The sequence below is a fragment of the Myotis davidii genome, unplaced genomic scaffold, assembly GCF_000327345.1.
Source record: "Myotis davidii unplaced genomic scaffold, ASM32734v1 scaffold616, whole genome shotgun sequence".
In the NCBI taxonomy this organism is placed as follows: domain Eukaryota; kingdom Metazoa; phylum Chordata; class Mammalia; order Chiroptera; family Vespertilionidae; genus Myotis; species Myotis davidii.
In genome coordinates this window covers 129,758-148,982 of record NW_006291965.1, presented here as the reverse complement: position 1 = coordinate 148,982, position 19,225 = coordinate 129,758, and the positions used below count along the sequence as shown (strand labels likewise).

At 39.2% G+C, this 19,225-nt stretch overlaps 1 protein-coding gene across 1 annotated transcript in view; it reads left to right on the top strand.

Moving 5' to 3' along the window:
* The window catches only part of TMC1 (transmembrane channel like 1), a 115,018-nt gene that overhangs the window by 67,320 nt on the left and 28,473 nt on the right, over positions 1–19,225 (top strand). Inside the window, exons 9-14 of the mRNA XM_015564996.1 lie at positions 8,412–8,554; positions 13,627–13,771; positions 14,554–14,748; positions 17,342–17,521; positions 17,640–17,801; positions 18,649–18,777. Coding sequence (XP_015420482.1) covers positions 8,412–8,554; positions 13,627–13,771; positions 14,554–14,748; positions 17,342–17,521; positions 17,640–17,801; positions 18,649–18,777 — 954 coding nt within the window. The remainder of the gene's footprint in view (positions 1–8,411; positions 8,555–13,626; positions 13,772–14,553; positions 14,749–17,341; positions 17,522–17,639; positions 17,802–18,648; positions 18,778–19,225) is intronic.

The window sequence follows — 19,225 nt, the reverse complement described above, 5'->3', positions numbered from 1 at the left end:
TGACATCAGACTGTGAGATCATATGGGTAAAGATCTGAGCTGTGATAAAGGGGAATGCACTTAGCTTCCCAGCTTGAGGGCATCTTGTACATTGCATATGGATAAATGGTACATCACCTTTTTCTTCCCTGCTCTGCTGTCTTCATAGATGTGGGAGGTGGGGGAAGCTCTGTTGTGCAGGAGGGGAACATTAACAACTACTATGTGTTAGTCAGACCCAGACATTACATTTTATAACAACCCTTCAAGATGAAGCTCAATAATCATTGTATAGTTGAGGGGATTAAGACTCAGAGAAGTTACTTTGCCAAAGACAGCACTTCTAATTAGAGGGGACACCGAAATGCAAGCTAAAATGTGGCTGACTTTCATGTCAAATTCAAAGTCTATTCCTCTGCGCTGCCCACTTCCGCCACATCTCCTCCTTAGGTCTGTCCTAGAGGGAGACTGTCACAGACTTTCTGAATGTTAACAAACAGCAGTTTAGTTCCTTATTTTATCAGCGTCAACAGCTCTTTTAAGTAATGATCTTCAAAGTGAGAGCATCTCCTCACAGACATATCTCAGTTGTCTTAAGCTCTTTCTTCCCTTATTGTACTGACCACATGTAGGAGAGAGATTTTTTATGATTCATACATGGAATAACACACCTTTGCCTTTAGGAATATTGAAGCAGTTCAAATGCATCTTTATTTTCAGGGGGTCCTTTGAAAGGATAAATCATTTCAGGTTTCCTGAGAAAGAGACGCCAAAAACAATATTAGTTGCAAGAGAAACAGGGCAAGGGGACGACTATAGGAGAGAAAGGGGAAAATGAGCCTGATGGGGTTGGGGTGAGGGGAGAGTCTTCAGATGGCAAAGCAGGGCTGACAACCGGGGAAGGAGAGAGGGAAGGAAGATGGGTAGGAAGAGTCACAGACTCTAGCGCCATTCTGAAAAAGTCTTGGCTGGGCTAACGGTTAGTCTTCTAGCAAGAAATGACCATTGGAGGACGCCCATGTCACTGAAGAATAACCTGGCTCAAGTATTCCTCACCATGCTCGGTCATTGGCTGGAGACACCCTGGTATGTGTGTGTGTGTGTGTGTGTGTGTGTGTGTGTGTGTGTGTGTTCGTGTTCGTGTGTGTTCCCCGGATGAACACATCAGGATCTTTCTGGGTCAATCCAAAGTGGTGGCAGCTGGAGACTGTCTTCTGAAGGGGATCTGAGCAGCACACCCACAGGGCTGCCACGGGGTCTCTTGGCTCTGAAAATGTGACTAGATCAGAACTGTTGCTGTTGTTGGTGGTATTTAGTTTCAACAAGCTTTAAACACACTAACATAACCTCCCTGCCACAGCCATTGTTTCAACCTAGCCAAGTGCTGACTCAGCGGAGACTGAACCCCCTAGATCAGCCGTGGGCAAACTACAGCCTGCGGGGCCAGATCCGGCCCATTTGAAATGAATAAAACTAAAAAAAAAAGGACCGCATCCGGTTATGTAATGATGTTTACTTTGAATTTATATTAGTTCACACAAACACTCCATCCATGCTTTTGTTCCGGCCCTCCGGTCCAGTTTAAGAACCCATTGTGGCCTTCAAGTCAAAAAGTTTGCCCACCCTGCCCTAGATCATAAATTATTCATTGGTGAGGGCAAAAGAATGACCCCAAGCCAGACTGCTAGGCCTCTTGGGGACAAATATGGGCTTCTAGATTCCCCAGTGCACTCTGAGATATACTCATCCCTGGCCTGGAGGTCATAGATTGGAAGGGGTGAGGATCCTCTATTCTGTACCCATAGTAAAACTCTTTTGAAGACTTCACTGAGCAGAGGGGGGCCCTGCTCAGGCACATGGGCTGGGATCGGAAGGATCTAAGGGCTGTCCATCTTGGCTCCGGTATTTGCTTTACTTCCTCAGTGTCCAGTGCAGGTCCCTCTGGTTCAAAGGCTCATGAGGTTGGGTTAAAAGGAGAGGTGTCTTATTTTCTGTTCTAGGTCCTAGGTTCTTTCTCTTGTTTCATAGCTTTCTTAACCTGCTGCTCCTGGACTTCTGTATGACATGTCTATAATGTGATGGGAGAGATCGCTGGGTTTTATTGTAGCATTCTTGGTTTCCTTCTGGTCTCTTCAACTTGAAGAATGAATTCCTTTGGGGTCTGTAGTCAGGGGCAAATGGCAGTGGAGAGATAGAAGGTTATCAAACCATGTGAGGCTGTCTACAATCTAGGCCATGATAATTTTTTTCCTTCGAGCAATTAAAAATAATTTAAGTGGGTGGTGGGTGGATAGTGGCATTATCAGACTTGGATTTTGAAAAACTCAACAGATTGGATGAAGAAAAAATGAATGTGAGACCAAAGGACAATCTATCGTTATGATCAAGGGAGGGACTAAGATTGTTTGGAAGAGCTCAATTTACCTGGTAGGAATTTGCTGACATCTAAATACTGGCTGTCCATCTAATAGATTAAACGCTGAGCCATTGAGTTAGATTAGAACTTTGTAAACTATTAAATTATATTGCATAATACAAATAACACCGAAATCATGAGTCAAGTACATATACTGTAACAAATATTTAAATTTATAAACATTTGAAAGCAATTCAGTAAAATCTTTATCCTAAGTTCTAGCATCATATATCTCTAATAGACATTATTTGCTTATAAACTGTACTTGAAATTAATTATGTTTGCTAATCTTAAATATTTGAAATAAAATGTGGGCTACTAATATGGGATTGAAAATTTCTGGATTTATTCATTTTTTTCTAAGTAGTCTCAATATTTTCTCTACTTCTAAAAATATTTTTATTTTTTCAAAAAACTCATTCTTAAATAAATAATACTAGGGTAATTCCCAGTATGGCCTGTGTCCCAGTGACCACATCTATTGCTTTTTATATATGAATTCACAATGCTTCATTTTGCATGACTTCAAAGAATTAATGGGTAGATTTACAAGTCCAGAAATCAAAGAACAACAAACACCCATAATATAATGCTTTTAATGTCTACCTTGTGAAATAAGACCAGTTTTCCTATGTGGGAAGAAATCATGCATTGCAGCTCATTTTATAGCACTGAGATGTCTCATTTTGTAAGAGTTTTAGGCAATTAGACAGTAGAAAAAATTAAAGCATTTTGCCAGCTTTAGTGTCTCTCAGACATTTTTTTGGTGTTTTGATTTATTATATTCTAACATGAGATTGTTATTCTTAGTCATGCTACTGTCTTGAATGATTTACTCTATTTTATTAAGTTGGGTAGTAGAGAGCAGAAAATTGGAAAAGAGTGGTTTAGATGAAAATTTAAAGGAACTTAATCTAACTGAGAATACCTAATGACCACCAGAAGCAATTTCTTTTTTTCATTCAGCCATTCCGCAAGCATAAGTTGAATGTCAGATGCTGGGAATAAAAGGATAACTAAAATCCCTGCCCACAGGACAGGGACCTTATGATCTAATTGGATGTGCTATCCAATGTGACAGCCCCAAACTAACAGATATATATCAAAGTACATGGAGGCACGTGGAGGAAGGATTCAGTGTTGAAGTTTAGTGGAGTCCTGAGAGAATCCAGTAAATTAACTCTATTTCCCATGCAAAAATGGTTTATATGTGGAGAGGCAGGAAGAGGAAGCCCTGATTGTGAGAGCAAGGCATCCACAAGCCAGCAGGGGAAAGGTGTCAGGAGCAGTGCCACCTGTCTGGGAGGGAGGAAGAGGTTTGAGGGCATCAATACACATGCCCTCACGAAGAGCCACATGGCATTTGTTCCATAACTCTGGATCTGGGTGGTGGCAAAAGGAAAGTACACTCAGAGGTGAGCAGAGCATTAGGTGGAAGCTTGCTGAGTCTGATTGGAGAGAAGGAGGGTGGCCCTGGGCTAGATATCAGCATGTAGCCCCTAAGTGCTAGGCTGGCTGCTGTTCTTGTGAAGTTAGTTAACCTTGGTTTGGGGTGTTGTTAGCCTTTCGCGTCTTGCTTCTCTCCTGTGTCCCACTCTATCAGATACTGTGACATCATCTCTGTTTCATCCATGCTTGAAACTTTTAACACTAAGGTATAAATTGACTGTTAACAACTCAGAGAAATAGAACTGTACCCCAACTTGTGTGGTACTCTCTCCTGTCTTGGCACACATGGAAGTTACATCTTCCTTTCTTATCAGTTTTGACTTCATGATTATTTTTCTTCTTCAAAATAATAGTCTGATAATAGCTAAAACTTACACAGAATTGCTACGGATATTGAAACTCATTTACCATCCTGGGGATAGAATGTTTCTTTCACTCTATTTGTAGTCATGAGAAACACCACAGGGGTGGAGTTCTAATATAATTTCAGATGATAAATACTTATGAAGAAAATATTTTATGTGCAGAACTCTTTTGAGAGCCTCTATAATCCAGTCTCTACTTCACCTATGTATAGTGTTTGGCAAATAAAAGTCACTTAGATAAATAATTACATGGGTTGTTTCCTAGCAACTATATCATCAAAGCATTCTCTTTCTTATCAAAGGGTGTCAGTGGCTATAGACTAGACCAGCTGCAGCATTGAAACAGAAATTAGAGTCTTAATAGACGATGCAGATGCATGGAGCCCAGAGTTGGACAGGACTTCTCTGTGCTCATTTGAAACTTGGCTCATTCTGTGGTTTCTCTGTCACAGATTTTGGGGTGGGAGAGAGCTCCCACACAGAAAGCCATGCATGCTGACATGGAAACCGAGTCAAACCTTGGCTGGGCTAGGAGTCACTGCTATTTTAGTCACTTCCAGATGTCTGCTGTTGGAGTTTTAAGGAAAAGAGAAAAATGTGAGGAGTGTGGTGGGCCGGCTGGGTGGAAGGGGAGAGTGTTCCTCTCGTAAGCTTTTCAACTCCTGTTTAAAGCCACCCCTCAAGATGGATTGGATAAAGCTTTTAAAAATTATGCTCATCAATATTACCTCTTTCATTTATACTTGACTGCATATGAAGCAACAGGCAAACTGAAGAAGCCTTTGTCAAATTATCAGGATTCCAAAAAGTTGCAGGCCCCTTGCAACTTTGGATGTGATCTAACATTTATGAAGTGCCAGTCACTGAACATATGTTGATGGTGCATACACCAGATGAGCCAGCTGCCCCAGTGGCTATTGTGCTAACCTAACAAGCTCACCAGCTGCTTGCTGGATAGCTCCTTTCTCCTTTCATGTTATTTTGGAGGCATCATTATGAATTAGAAAAAGATGTAAAGGTTGTAATGTTTATGAACAGAGAGATGAGGTCCTCTGAAATCTTTTCAAAAGGAGCACTGGGGCCTTTTCCAAGAGATCCTGGCACCTCCAGGAACCAATCCTGGGATATAGGTCACAAGTTCCTGCGGAGTTGGTAGGGTTTCCTTATATTTTTGTTTAACTGGGAATGTATGGCACTGGCATGATACAAGGTCTGGTAGGCAAAGGAAGCACAGGAGGAGTATAGCACAGTGGTTAAGAATATAGGATTTGTATTGGACAGACCCAGTTCAAGTTCACACTCTGTCACCTACTAGCTATGGGAACTTGGACAAGTTACTGAGATGGGCAGGGAGGTGTGTGTGCGTGTGTGTGTGTGTGTGTGTTGTTATAAATAACACTCCTCCCTGTCCAACCAGGTTGTGTGCTAACCAGAGATAAGCTAAAGGTGGAGGTCAACATGCCACCTTTATTCTTATTAAAGCAGATATTAAGGAACGTGGTATCTTTTTATGGGCAAGTGGGCGTCCCAGTCTAGGCCAGGCCAGGCCAGGCCTCCCTCTACAGGGACAGAGCACAGCCTGTGCTCTTGCAGGGGGAGGAGGAGCAGTGGCCTACATCATGCCCGTTTGCTCCTGCATGCCCTTCTCTCAGATGGTTTCTCCTCCCTGGGGCTAGCATGAAGCAATGGAGAGGGGCTGGGAGCATTACATTTCTGGGTTTCTGCACATGGGAGAACTCATCAAGAGTTGAGGAAAACTATTTCCCCTGGCAGTAGTGACTTCCTTGGGTTTTTGTGAGGATTCTGTGAAATGAAGTCAGGGTTTAAGCACATGCAAAGTGCTCAACAAAACGTATTGATTGATGTTATTACTGCAACCATTATCACCATTGTCAGGACTGTAGCATGGAAATGAGGTAAGAGTCAGTTGCAGGAAATAATTATAAAATGAATGCCTTATAGTTATGGAAAAAACGAAACAGTTCAGGATATCTTTAAACTACACAAGGAGCCAAGTGCCAGTACTTACCAGGGTCTGTTATTCCCTGGGGACAAGAGGGCCAGTTTGAAGGTTCTGGACAGGGCATTGGATTTAAAATAGCTGAGAGGAAGCAGAGACCTTACCTAGATGAATGTGAAAGAAGATGTCATGGCCCAGCCGGTGTGGCTCATTGGTTGACGTCGGCTCATGAGACAGGAGGTCATGGTTCGATTCCCGGTCAGGGCACATGCCCAGGTTGCAGGCTTGATCCCCAGTGGGGGAGAGGGGGCAGGAGGCAGCTAATTGATGATTCTCTATCATTATTGATGTTTCTTTCTCTTTCTCCCTCTCCCTTTCTTTCTCTGAAATCAATAAAAACATATATATGGCATGGAACCAGATGCAGGGAACTCTTCCTGATGATTATTGTCCTGAGATTTCTGGGTCTTGGGCAGTTGGCCAGTTCAGGTCTATTTGGTATCCTTTTCTAGCTTAGACATGAGGTTAGCTCACTTGCTTTCTCTACTTGGGGTTTCTACTAGTTGTTTAGCCTCACATTTTCTCTGGGGTTTGGAGTTATCTTTTCTTGAGCTGAAAAATGCAGATACAGGCAGATATGGTGCAGGGAACCACTTTGGTTTTGAGCTATACCCGTCCCGTCCCATCCTGATCCTACTTAAGCCCAGGAGCTCTTCTGAGATTTTTCTGGAATTCCCCGCCCCTGCTAATTCTCACAGAGTATTAAAAAATAAATTTTCTGCAGATTTTGGGAGCAATAGTTTTTTGGTTTTTTTTTCAGATTTCAGGTGGCTTCTGATTTGAACTAGTCATAATCTTTTTTAAGGCAATTCTCTAAATTACTTCTCTTAATTCTTCCCTTGGAAATTAGCATCTAGGACATTTCCTCTTCTTCCTCCTCCTCTCACCCCTCCGCCTCCCATTTCCTCTCCTCCTTTCTTCAACAGTGGGCTTCAAAGTGCTTGGCTTGGTATAAATGATGTTAAAGTCAGCCAGTTTAATTTTTTCAGGTTCAAGGGTGACTCACTTGACCTCAAGAGGAAGCCCCACATTGGCAAGTTAATGTCTCCTCGCTTTATATAGCACAGTCATTTTAAGTGATTGCCTGGGAGATAAACGCAGACAGAAGCTCAGGAAGTGGATATATAGTAACACAGAAACAATGCTTCCATGCAGAGAGTGAGAAAGCACAGTAAGAGAAGGAGAGAAAGATGGAAGGACTATAAAGGAAGCAGCCTCAGAATATGCCCATGTTCTGTGTATGTCCCCCTCAGGTGACTTGGGGAAATGGTGATTCTAACCCCACTGGGTAATTTTTGGAAGAGATAAACATGCTGGTTATGGGAGGTTATGGGATGTAATAGTCTTGATGAATAGAAGGTTGTGCAGATCACTTCACCTGTTCCTCATGCAAGCTAAGACACAGCTCTCGGGGGTAGGAGAACCAGTCTGACTGTGGCTCAGGCGACTGGAAGTGGAACCTGCCATCACAATTGGAGGAAGCATGTTTCACACCCTCCCCCAAATATCAAGCAAGTTCTTAAAATTATAAATCTGATGACACCATAAACTTTTTATTGAATTTATTGGGGTGACGTTGGTTAATAAACTTATATAGGTTTCAGGTGTACACTTCAATAATGCATCATCTGTATAGTATATTGTGTGTTCACCACCCCAAGTCAAGTCTCTTTCCATCACCATTTATCCCCCTTTACCTTCTTCTACCTCCCCCATCCCCTTCCCTCTGGTAATCAGCATGCTGTTGTCTGTCTCCATGAGGTTTTTTTGTTTTGTGTTGTGGTTGCTTAAATCCCTTCATCTTTATCACCCCGCCCTACAATGCCCCTCCCTTCTGACAGCTGTCAATCTGTTATCTCTCTGTGAGTCTCTTTCCTTTTGTTTTGATGTTCTAATCAATGGGCATTTCATGGTAATGGCTCCACAGCTGAGCAAACCTGTACTTGATTAAAAATTGGGTCTATTTAGAAGTCACTGAATTTCAAGTAAACCAAGTAACTGCCAATCAATGTGGCAGCTGAAACATTCACTCTCTGAAGCAAAACAATGGGGCTCATGTCAGAGACATCTCCCAAGTTTGAAAATTAATGTCATTTTGTCATTCCTTTTAAAAATCCATCTTTCTTTTCCTTTGAGTTTCTCTTCATGGCATCTGCTAAGTGGCTTTGTTGTTGGATTTTAGGGCCTGGCGCAGTATTCCGTGCTCTTTTATGGCTATTACGACAATCAGCGAACAATTGGATGGATGAATTTCAGGATGCCACTCTCCTACTTCCTGGTGGGGATCAGCTGCATTGGATACAGCTTTGTGGTTGTCCTTAAAGCGTAAGTTTCATTGGGCTCTTGGGATGCAGGCAATGATTTCTGGAATTAAACTGGAGAATGGATGTAATTTTTTTTCTGTTTTACATTTGCAGTGGTTCTCAACCTTCCTAATGCTGTGACACTTTAATACAGTTCCTCATGTTGTGGTGACCCCCAACCATAAAATTATTTTTGTTGCTACTTCATAACTGTAATTTTGCTACTGTTATGAATCATAATGTAAATATCTGATATGCAGGGTGTATTTTCATTGTTCACGACCCACAGGTTGAGAACCACTGAAGAGGATGCAGTCTATGAGATAAAATGTCGTTCTAGTACCGATGCTAATGTTAGATTATTATATCCTCCAAACAAAAGGATTGAACATGACTGCGGCCTTTGGGTCATCTCACTGCATACCCGTCCTGTGTTTAAGCATATTTTTAAAATGTGCCTTTTTGTACTTGGACATGTGAATCAATGTTGCAAACAAGACAGGGAAACAGCTGCTGACCCCTCGTTCTGTGTAAAGAGGTTTGTGACTTGCAGAACCAGTTCAATAGGCAGAAACGGTTGTTCTCTGTTCTTTTTTTAAAGCCAGTATAATCACTCATCCAAAAAATTGCAGCTACATAAGGTGGCAAAAACAAATGGCCCCCATGAGACCATCACGATCAACAGTATCATCATGGTTTGTCTTAGAAAAGGATTTATTAGAGCAAGAGGAAGAATTTTATAGGGAACTGATGAAACAACAATTTTTTCCTCTGACTGAAATGCATAGGGTGGGGGTAAAGTAGGTTTACAGTTGTATGTATGGAAAATAATGCAATGATAAATAAATAATAATACAATAATAAACATGGTGTGTCGTGTACTCACAACTGTGAACCTCCCCCACCCCCCCCCACCCCCGTATTTGTAATACTCTGCAGAAACCTAGCACAGTTGTTTGGGGCTATGAGCAGCCTGCCCTTCAGCCAGTTCTCTGCTCTAGCTTAGGAGAAAAAGAGAGACACCTCAGTTAATGTCCCTACCCTTTTAGTTGACTCTGCACAGGGAGAACTGACCATTTGCTTCACTTCAGGGAAGGGCCTTGTCTGAGGGTCCAAGTCTATGACACACTTTGGGTCTTGTCCCTGTCACAATGACTGGTTCCACCAAAGAACACTGTCATACTTAGTTTTTAAGCCTCTTCATGACATGATGAAAGCCTTCATGGAGACCCCACATCCAAAATATTTATCTACTGCCCAAGTGTAATCAGAGATCTTAAATACCTAGTATTAGTTATCTATCTACCTAATACAGTATTATTACATTCCAAAAATCTAAGATATTTCTAGTCTTTACCATATATTTTTTTTTACTTTAATATATATATTGACTTCAAAGAGGAAGGGAGAGGGAAATAGAGATAGAAACATCAATGATGAGAGAGAATCACTGATTGGCTGCCTCCCGCACACCCCCCATTTTGATTTGGCAAGACTAAAGTCAGAGTGCTAGTCACATTAGAGAGACCTCATGCGGATCATTTATGAGTTGGTCCTTCAATGTCCTTAGTCACTGGGCAAGCAAGTTTGTGTATGTCCAGTTACGCAGCTCTTTTCAGTGATTCTGCAGTGGCTGTGAATCCCCAGCTGATCTGCATGGATGCAAATCCCAGCTCTACCATGGACTAAAAGACCCTTACAACTTACACAAATGTTCTGTTCTCTAGTTTCCCTCTTAAAAGAGTTGTAATAACACCTTGGTCTTAGGATGGCCATGAGGACTAAATGAGCTAATACATGAAATGAGTTAATACTGAGAACATGTCTGGCTGGTGGTAAATAATAACTGTCGATAATTTTGTTAGGATTATAACCCATTGGATTATTGAAGAATCAAATGTAACCCCAATGACAGAGCAGTCGCATAGGTTTATGCAGTTGCACATTAATGGATTTGTGTATTCATTACAATAATTTTCTAGTTGGTGAATTTTAAGATTATAGAACAGCATTGTGCAAAGAAATACAAGATGAACCACACATCTCACTTAAAATTTTCTAGGAGCCGTATTAATTTACACAGGTAAATTAATTTAATTTAGAAATACTTTATTGATTTTTTTGAGAGAGAGGAGGGAAGATAGAGAAACATCAAATTAATGAATTTTAATAATATATTTTATTCAATATAGCAAATGCATTAACATATAATTAAAATAATATTATTATTGAGGATTTTTTTGGTACTGTCTTTGAAGTCTTGTCTGTATTTTATATTATCACATTTCAAGCATTCAGTGACCACATGTTGCTGGTGGTGACCATATTGGATAATGCCAACCTAGAGGAAATGGCAGTTTTTCCTAACTAGCTTGAAGATGACATTTAGCATAGTTGCAGGGCACAAAATCCACATTTTCTCTCTTAAAGTCATTCATATTATGCTGATGAAACCAACCTGGTTTTGGTCCCTCCCTCTAGCATGGACCTTTGGTTGTTTGTTACCTGATTGGCCAGTGGTTTAAACTCATTATTATGTATTGCAAAACAATTACAAAGCAATTCATAACTCCCACCCACTCCTAGCTTTGGGAACAAGGCTTGGTAGAAAGAGAATTAATGAGATATAAGTGATTGTACAAAATCATTTATCATTGCCTCCCCTCATCCCCACCCCGAAATAATATATTATTGGAATAAACATCGGTGACTTTATGAGTTACATTATTCAAATCAAATAGAAGGGAATCTAGATTTTAAAATCAATTTGTCTATGGATGGACTTCAACATCTTGCCCATACTGTTTGTCTAGGCATCCTCATCTATAAAATGGTGGCCAATATCTAATTTTAATTATTTAATAGGGAAATTGGAAGGTAATATGATATGGAAATCCAAGAAAGTTCTTTGAGGTTTTAAGACAGGGTGACTAACTTTATTGACTCAGGACTCTCCCTCTTTTAGCACTGAAGTCCTGTGCCCTGGAAACCCATTCAGTCCCTGGCAAACCAAGATGGTTGATCACTATTGTCTTAGTTCCTTCCTTTTTTCCTTCCTTTTTTCCTTTTTTCCTTCCTTCCTTCCTTCCTTCCTTCCTTCCTTCCTTCCTTCCTTCCTTCCTTCCTTCTTCTTTCCTTCTTATGAGTTGGTCCTTCAATGTCCTTAGTCACTGGACATTCCTTCCTTCCTTCTGAGGCAGTGTACATTACTAACCACTTACTAAGCTTAGAAATATTCATAGTCAAAAGTTACATATGTATTAAAAGCAAATTAATACAGCATAATGTAAAGTTGCATAACATGGAGACCATTAGCCCCTTCATATGTTGTCTTCATCTCTTCGAAGTTTTGTATCACAAAGTAAAGGTGCTGTAATTTCAATATCTAATTGTTCCTATTAAAAACAGTTCTTTGAGCTAAAAATTTTGGCATATCCAGAGCAGCAAACTACTGGAAATAACTGAGTCATTAAGGGCAGGCATGCCTTACTGAGCTGGCTCTTGCTGTCTGTTTTATCCCAACAGGCGTTCCCAAGACTTTCACCTGTTGTAGGGTTCATTGAGATTAGATATACCTCTTTTTCTGTTTATGAGACTAGCCATAATAGACTAAGCCAGGGGTCCTCAAACTACGGCCCGTGGGCCACATGCAAATACAAATATTGTATTTGTTCCCATTTTGTTTTTTTACTTCAAAATAAGATATGTGCAGTGTGCATAGGAATTTGTTCATAGTTTTTTTTTAAACTATAGTCAGGCCCTCCAATGGTCTGAGGGACAGTGAACTGGCCCCCTGTTTAAAAAGTTTGAGGACCCCTGGACTAAGCTAACAAGCAGAGCATTGAATACCTACATAATGTGCACATATAAGCCTCAAATAGTGTTAAAAATTTTGTCCACATAGACTATCCTCTATATATTAAAAACCTACATATACCATAAACCAGCTTCAATACATGCATATAAATATTTTTAAATTAGGAAAAGAGAGAATATATTTATCTATTAACCCTTAAACATTACAAAGTAGGTAATAGTTTAATTATTTTCAGATGATAAAATAATATTAGACATACCCAGTGACCTACCTACAGCTACTTGACTGTAAGATCTATTTGAACCAAATTATATTTGGTTATTTTTTCATAACACATTAGCCCATTTAAAATAGATAAACTTTCATAAGGGGTGGGGACATTGGGGGAATTTAGATGATCTTAGAGATGCCTGTCAACCTATGATGTCACTTTTATATCATATTGCTTCTTCTTTTTGGGTTCCATAATCACTGTCATATTTAAAAAACCAAAGCCTTATAGGACCATTTTTTTAATATGTATCATATGAAATTTCAGTTTTGCTATTTTTAGTGATTAGGGGAAAAAGGAAGTGGAATATGTATAATACAGTTCTCTAACTACTGAAATAAATGTGCAAGTAAGTGCATTTAAACTTTCCAATCCAAAAAAATATTTTTTAAATCACTGAGTAGAATATGTGCAACTACTGTCTTGATTTTTGATCAAGAGTTGCAGAGTAATGCGGAAATGTCATGCATTTGGTGCAATCACTTTTTTGGAGGACATTCTAGGGAGAATTGAAATATATGCAGTGATTTCCTGACCTGACCTGGCTTCATCCATCTTGAGCCTTCAGGGGGTCTGGGAACCATTGAAGTTGTGTAGAACAGTGTCAGAGCCTACCCATATTTTCTTTTCCTGGGAGGGACCCGATGGTTTCCTTCAGATTTCTATAGAGAGCCTTCTCCCACAAAAGGTTAAGAGCCAAGTATATGAGCTAAGAAAACAGTTTAGGAAAACAAATAAAAATATGTATTTTTATATAACCTGTTTAATTTTTAAAATCATCAAGTCTTTTAATCTTGAAAGCCTGACAAATGCACAGTGTAAAAACTTAAAAACAAAATTTAAAAATAAACTTCTATTTTCTGGTTGTTTAAAAAAAAGTGTTTGAAAATATGTCTTTTAGCTATTGCTTCTCCAATTAACCTATACTTATGTTGTTTTAACATTCCCTTTATTCTCCCCCTTTTTGTGTATTCTGGTTGCTGGATTAAACTTCCTGTTTTTATAGAATGACCCAAAATATTGGTGACGATGGGGGTGGTGATGACAACACCTTCAACTTCAGCTGGAAGGTGTTCACCAGCTGGGACTACCTGATCGGCAATCCGGAAACAGCAGACAACAAATTCAATTCTATCACAATGAACTTTAAGGTAAAGATGGCCACCTTCCAGAGTCTTTTCTTTGTATTTCTAATATATGTATTTTTTATTCATTTCAGAGAGGAAGAGAGAGATAGAAACATCAACGATGAGAGAAACTCATTGATTGGCTGTTTCCTGCATGCCCACTACTGGGACCGAGTCTGCAACCCAGACATATGCCCTTGACCGGAATAGAACCTGGGACTCTTCAGTCCACCGGCCAATGCTCTATCCACTGAGTCAAACTGCCTAGGGCTTTTCTTTATATTTGTCAGAGTAAAATGGAAGCAATTCCATATGTTCCAGCTAACAAAGTATCTTGACAATTAAAAGAAAGATTAACTCATCATTTCTGCCTACTGGGACTTGGGCAGAGTTCTGATTATGACTGGAAAATATCTGATGACCCACAGCAGCACTATCTCTTCTCTACATTTATTATTAAAATAATGCCATTGGCTTAAAATAGAGGACCATTAGTAATCAGAATCAGATATTTTATATAACAGAATAATGCTCAATATTTAAGATGGCTTTGAAGTATTTTGTAGCTTTTAGAAAACTGTACTGGAAGAGAATTTAGAATGAAGACTATCCTATTAGAGTGGCTAGAGATGGTTTGTAAGAATTCCTCCTTTCTCTCACTTGTTCTCACTTACTGGCAATATTCACTGGTTTGTGAAATCCCAGATTTGGTTATTTTCACATTTTACATTCTGATGTAAGAAAAATTAATTCCTGAGTTCATGATACTTGTGTAGCTCAGATATTTCTCTTTTTCCTGGTTTTAGGAAGCCATAATTGAAGAAAGAGCGGCCCAAGTAGAAGAAAACGTCCATTTGATCAGATTCCTGAGGTTTCTCGCTAACTTCTTCGTGTTTCTAACACTTGCCGGGAGTGGATATCTCATCTTTTGGGCTGTGAAGAGATCCCAGGAATTTGCGCAGCAAGATCCTGACACCCTTGGGTGGTGGGAAAAAAATGAAGTTCGTCTCTGCATGCTTTTATGTGCTTAGAACCTGACACTTGAGATTTTGTGGGTTATGCTTCTATGGCAGAACATTAAATAAGGCCACTCTCTACCTCTTTCCTCCATCTGCCTGTGAGTTAGCCAACCCTGTCCCACATTTTCCACTCTGTCCCAGCCTTATTTGCAAAGCTGTCTACTGGTTGTCCTTCATTTTGGGACATCCTGGCACATTACAGTTGGGAGAGATGTTAGCACACATGTATTCCAACCAGTATAGTTTACAAGAAGATGAGGACTCTCAGATTAGGTGATGTGTTCGTGGTCACAGAACTATGGAGAAAAGTGAGTTAAAACCTAGGATTCTTGGTTTCAAGCCCCACACTCTTTTCATGAACTTATGCTGATTTCTCTGTAGATCCTGCATCTGTAACTGAAAGATCCATCTGTTGCCTGAATTCTCTGAAGCAGTGATGATAGAGCCTTGGTTCCTGTGTTTATCTCATGGACACATTCAGATTGCCTCCCCCCCTTTGGGCAAGTCTGGGCTTCTCGCTCTTTTTCACTAGCAGCCTAACTCCCTAGCTCCCTTTTCTCCTCCTAGCCTGCCTTCCTCCCCCTCTGACTGCTATTCAAATTAGGAAGGTTAACTCTTTGCCAGGCATTAAATAAGATTGTCATTTTCCCCCCAGCATATCTGCCCATTCAGCAGGTCAGAGAAGGGAGGTCAGAGGTTGATATTTAAAATCAGGAAATCATTGATCATATATTGTTGCTAAGGCCTATTCTCTTTAATAAAATGTTCCAGCATGCAATGTGGCACCATTTAGAACTTAGGCATTTTCAAAGTTTGGGTAGATTTAGTCTGTGGGACTAAATCTATACTTTAGTCTATACTTCCCACACTGAAATTTCTGCAGAGCCTTATAGACCAAAAAGGTTAAGTCTTCACAGTATAGAATCTCCTTAAACATGTTGGGACAGAAAATGGTATTAGCTACAACAAAAACTAAGAAACAAAAGCATTCTATATTTAGCAATGGTAACATTGGAGATGGAAGGCCATTCCTTTAAGAGACTATAAAAACACAGACATTTCATGGAAACCTGTGAAACAGTTATTTGGTGGAGATATTTCATTTACTTAAATAAATTTCAAAGCCTTTACTAAATTTGCTGTCAACATTCTTTCTTATAGTTGTGATAATATTTATAGGCACAATTATCATGCCACTTTAGTCTATGGTTCATATTGACTGTATTTTTGTATAAATGAACCACAGTAAAGGATGGGTAGTTGATTGTCAATCATGAAAAGGGTCACTCTTTGTAAGAACCAGTTTAATACCCATTTTAGGAGATCCCTGAGTCCTAGGAGCCAACAAAGGTAATAATGGGGAGTTATGCATAACTATAAATTTGATAAAACAGAATTAAATTTACCTTATATAAGATTGTATAAGATCTGCCAAGTTTTTCCTTTAGGCTGAAATGATATCATGCTGAATTTATGTTATGCTGATTTTTAGCTCCTGTTGGTCATGCATACATAACGTTCTTAATAAAAATGGAAAAAGCATATTGACAATTATTTTCTAAATATAGTCTAGTACTTCTAATCAAAATATGGAATCCACAAAGGGAAATAGGAAATGTTTAATGGTGGCAGTTTGAGCCAGGTATTTAGGAAGGACAGTTGCTAATGTTACCTGAAATGTTACCAGAAATCCTTTTTTTTTTTTTTTTTTTTTTAGTTTAAAGAAGGCTTTGCTTCCACCATAAAAGTAGTAATTGCTCTGGATTTTTTTCCTTTGACTTAATTTAGCCAAATAATATAATCGTAAGGATGCCAGTCAGTCAGGAGAGAAGGACCACACATTTCCTACTTGTCCTATTTCTCTCCTCCACCCCCAACCCCCCTCTCTCTCATTATTCTCTTGCTTTTGGCATCATGAACCAGTCATCCTTTTGAAACTGTCTGGCCTTGGCTTCAGTGACTTCAATAACATCATACTATATGTTCTTCTTTTGTTTCCCTGAATGTCCTCTGTGGTTTTTTTTTTTTTTTTTTTTTTTTTTGATAAAGCACTTCTTCTTTTGCTCCTAACAATTTGCATGTCCCTGAATTCAATGTTTAGTCCTGAGCCCATCTCAAGGAAGTCATTCATTCTAACTAATTAAACTAACTCAGATGCTGATGATTGTCAAGTTATTATTTCTAATTTGGATCTCATTCTTCAAGCAGATCATTTTCCATTGCCTTTGGAAATATGTTGTGTAGTGTGTATCATCATATCAGAATCAGTTACCATACAGAACAATACGGGTTCTTTGGGTAGTGAGTGATGTAAATTGCATCCCTCATTATACCAGGAAACACTGTTATTACTGGCACATATACAAGCTCATATACATCCAAATCTTGAGACTGTGAGTTGATATTGACTTTGATGTTTTTTATTAAGATTAAATTTTAAAAATGCACGAGATAATCTTCTTTAGTCTAATAAAAGATCAAAGGTATCTAGCTGGAACTTTGCAAAGGTCTGGAGGAAAGCAATAATAATTTCTAAATACTATTAACCCAGTTTATCCCTTGTGTCTCCTTGTAGATGAACATGGTCATGTCCCTCCTGGGGATGTTCTGTCCAACATTGTTTGACTTGTTTGCTGAATTGGAAGACTACCATCCCCTCATTGCTCTAAAATGGCTACTGATACGCATTTTTGCTCTTCTTTTGGGCAACTTGTATGTATTTATTCTTGCCTTGTTGGATGAGATCAACAACAAGGTAAATCGTGTGTCTGGATTGCCATCAGCATGTTGTTACATTCCCAGTCTCAAGACTGCCAGACATGCATTTGATATCTGTGTTATGTTCACTTTTGTTGGTATTGCTTGCTTTCTAGATTGAAGAGGAAAAGCTAGTAAGGGTCAATATTACCTTGTGGGAAGCCAACATGATCAAGGCCTACAATGCAACACTCACTGGAAATAGCACTGGGGCACCCTTTTACGTGCACCCTGCAGATGTACCTCGAGGACCCTGCTGGGAAACAATGGTGGGGCAGGTAATATCACAAACAGAAGTGCATGACAATTAATGGATTAAAAAAGAGCAGAGTCAATAGTTCTTCCATAAGTGTGGCCTAATTTTTTATTGCTTAAACTAATAAAATACAGCTAAGATTTATTGAATGCTTACCATGTGCTGGCTGTGAATTTCATATACATTATCTCATGCATGCCTCACATCTATTCATTTAGGGAAGTTCTCCTTTTATACCCCTTTTACAGTTGCACGTAACAGAAGGATTGTTTTCAAGCAGTGAGTTGTTTACTACCTTTTGGTGTTCTAATAAAGCAGATTGTTGTTTTAATTTATAGTACTGTGGGGCTTAAGTATTTTCCAATGTTTTAATTGACTGTGTATTTTCTCCTGAGGATTTCTTGTTCGCAACATTTGCCAATTCTTTTCCTAATTGGATCACCCATCTATTGTCATACTGATTTGTAAAAGTTTTCATGTGTTAGAAAAATGAATCTTCTATCATCTATGCTGCAGGTGCTTTTTCCAAGTTTGTCTTTAAAATTTATAAATATTGCTGTTTGCCAGATTAAATTTTATACTTCCACATGGCCAATATTTTCCTATTTTGGGATATTGTGTGATGCTTATAAAAATTTCTCAGTAATAAGTCTTTTAATACAGTGATTTTGGAACAGAAAATAATTATTTTTAGACAAATAAAATAAGAGTGAAACATTCTTCATTTGCTAGACATGCCTAACTAGTTTCTTTACCATTAATTGCAGTTTTCATGCTCATACTGTTTAGAAACATGACAAATTCGCTGTCAACACTAGGACCATTTAAAGACAAAAATGCAAATTGTAATGCAGATAATATCTCCACAGGAATTTGTGCGGCTGACTGTTTCTGATGTTTTGACCACTTATGTCACAATCCTTATTGGGGACTTTCTCCGGGCATGTTTTGTAAGATTTTGCAATTACTGCTGGTGCTGGGATTTAGAATATGGATATGTAAGTATGATACTCACGTTCTCTTATCAGATTATTCTTTTGTGGTTCATGGTTTACACACACTATGCAAGAAGAAGATATCTCAGGATTTAGAGGGTAGAATCTACTTTTTATTATTTATTTTATTTTTTAAATATATTTGTATTGATTTCATAGAGGAAGGGAAAGGGAGAGAGAAATAGAAATATCAATGATGAGAGAGAATCATTGATCAGCTGCCTCCTACACGATCCCTATGGGGATCGAGCCAGTAACCCCGGGCATGTGCCCTTCACTGGAATTGAACCTGGGATCCTTCAGTCCGCAGGTCGATGCTCTATCCACTGAGCAAAACCAGCCAGGGGGGATTTACTTTTTAGATGTCAATACAGTAGTTCCCCCTTATCTGCAGAGAATACATTCCAAGACCTCCAGTGAATGCCTGAAACCACAGATAGTACCGAACTTA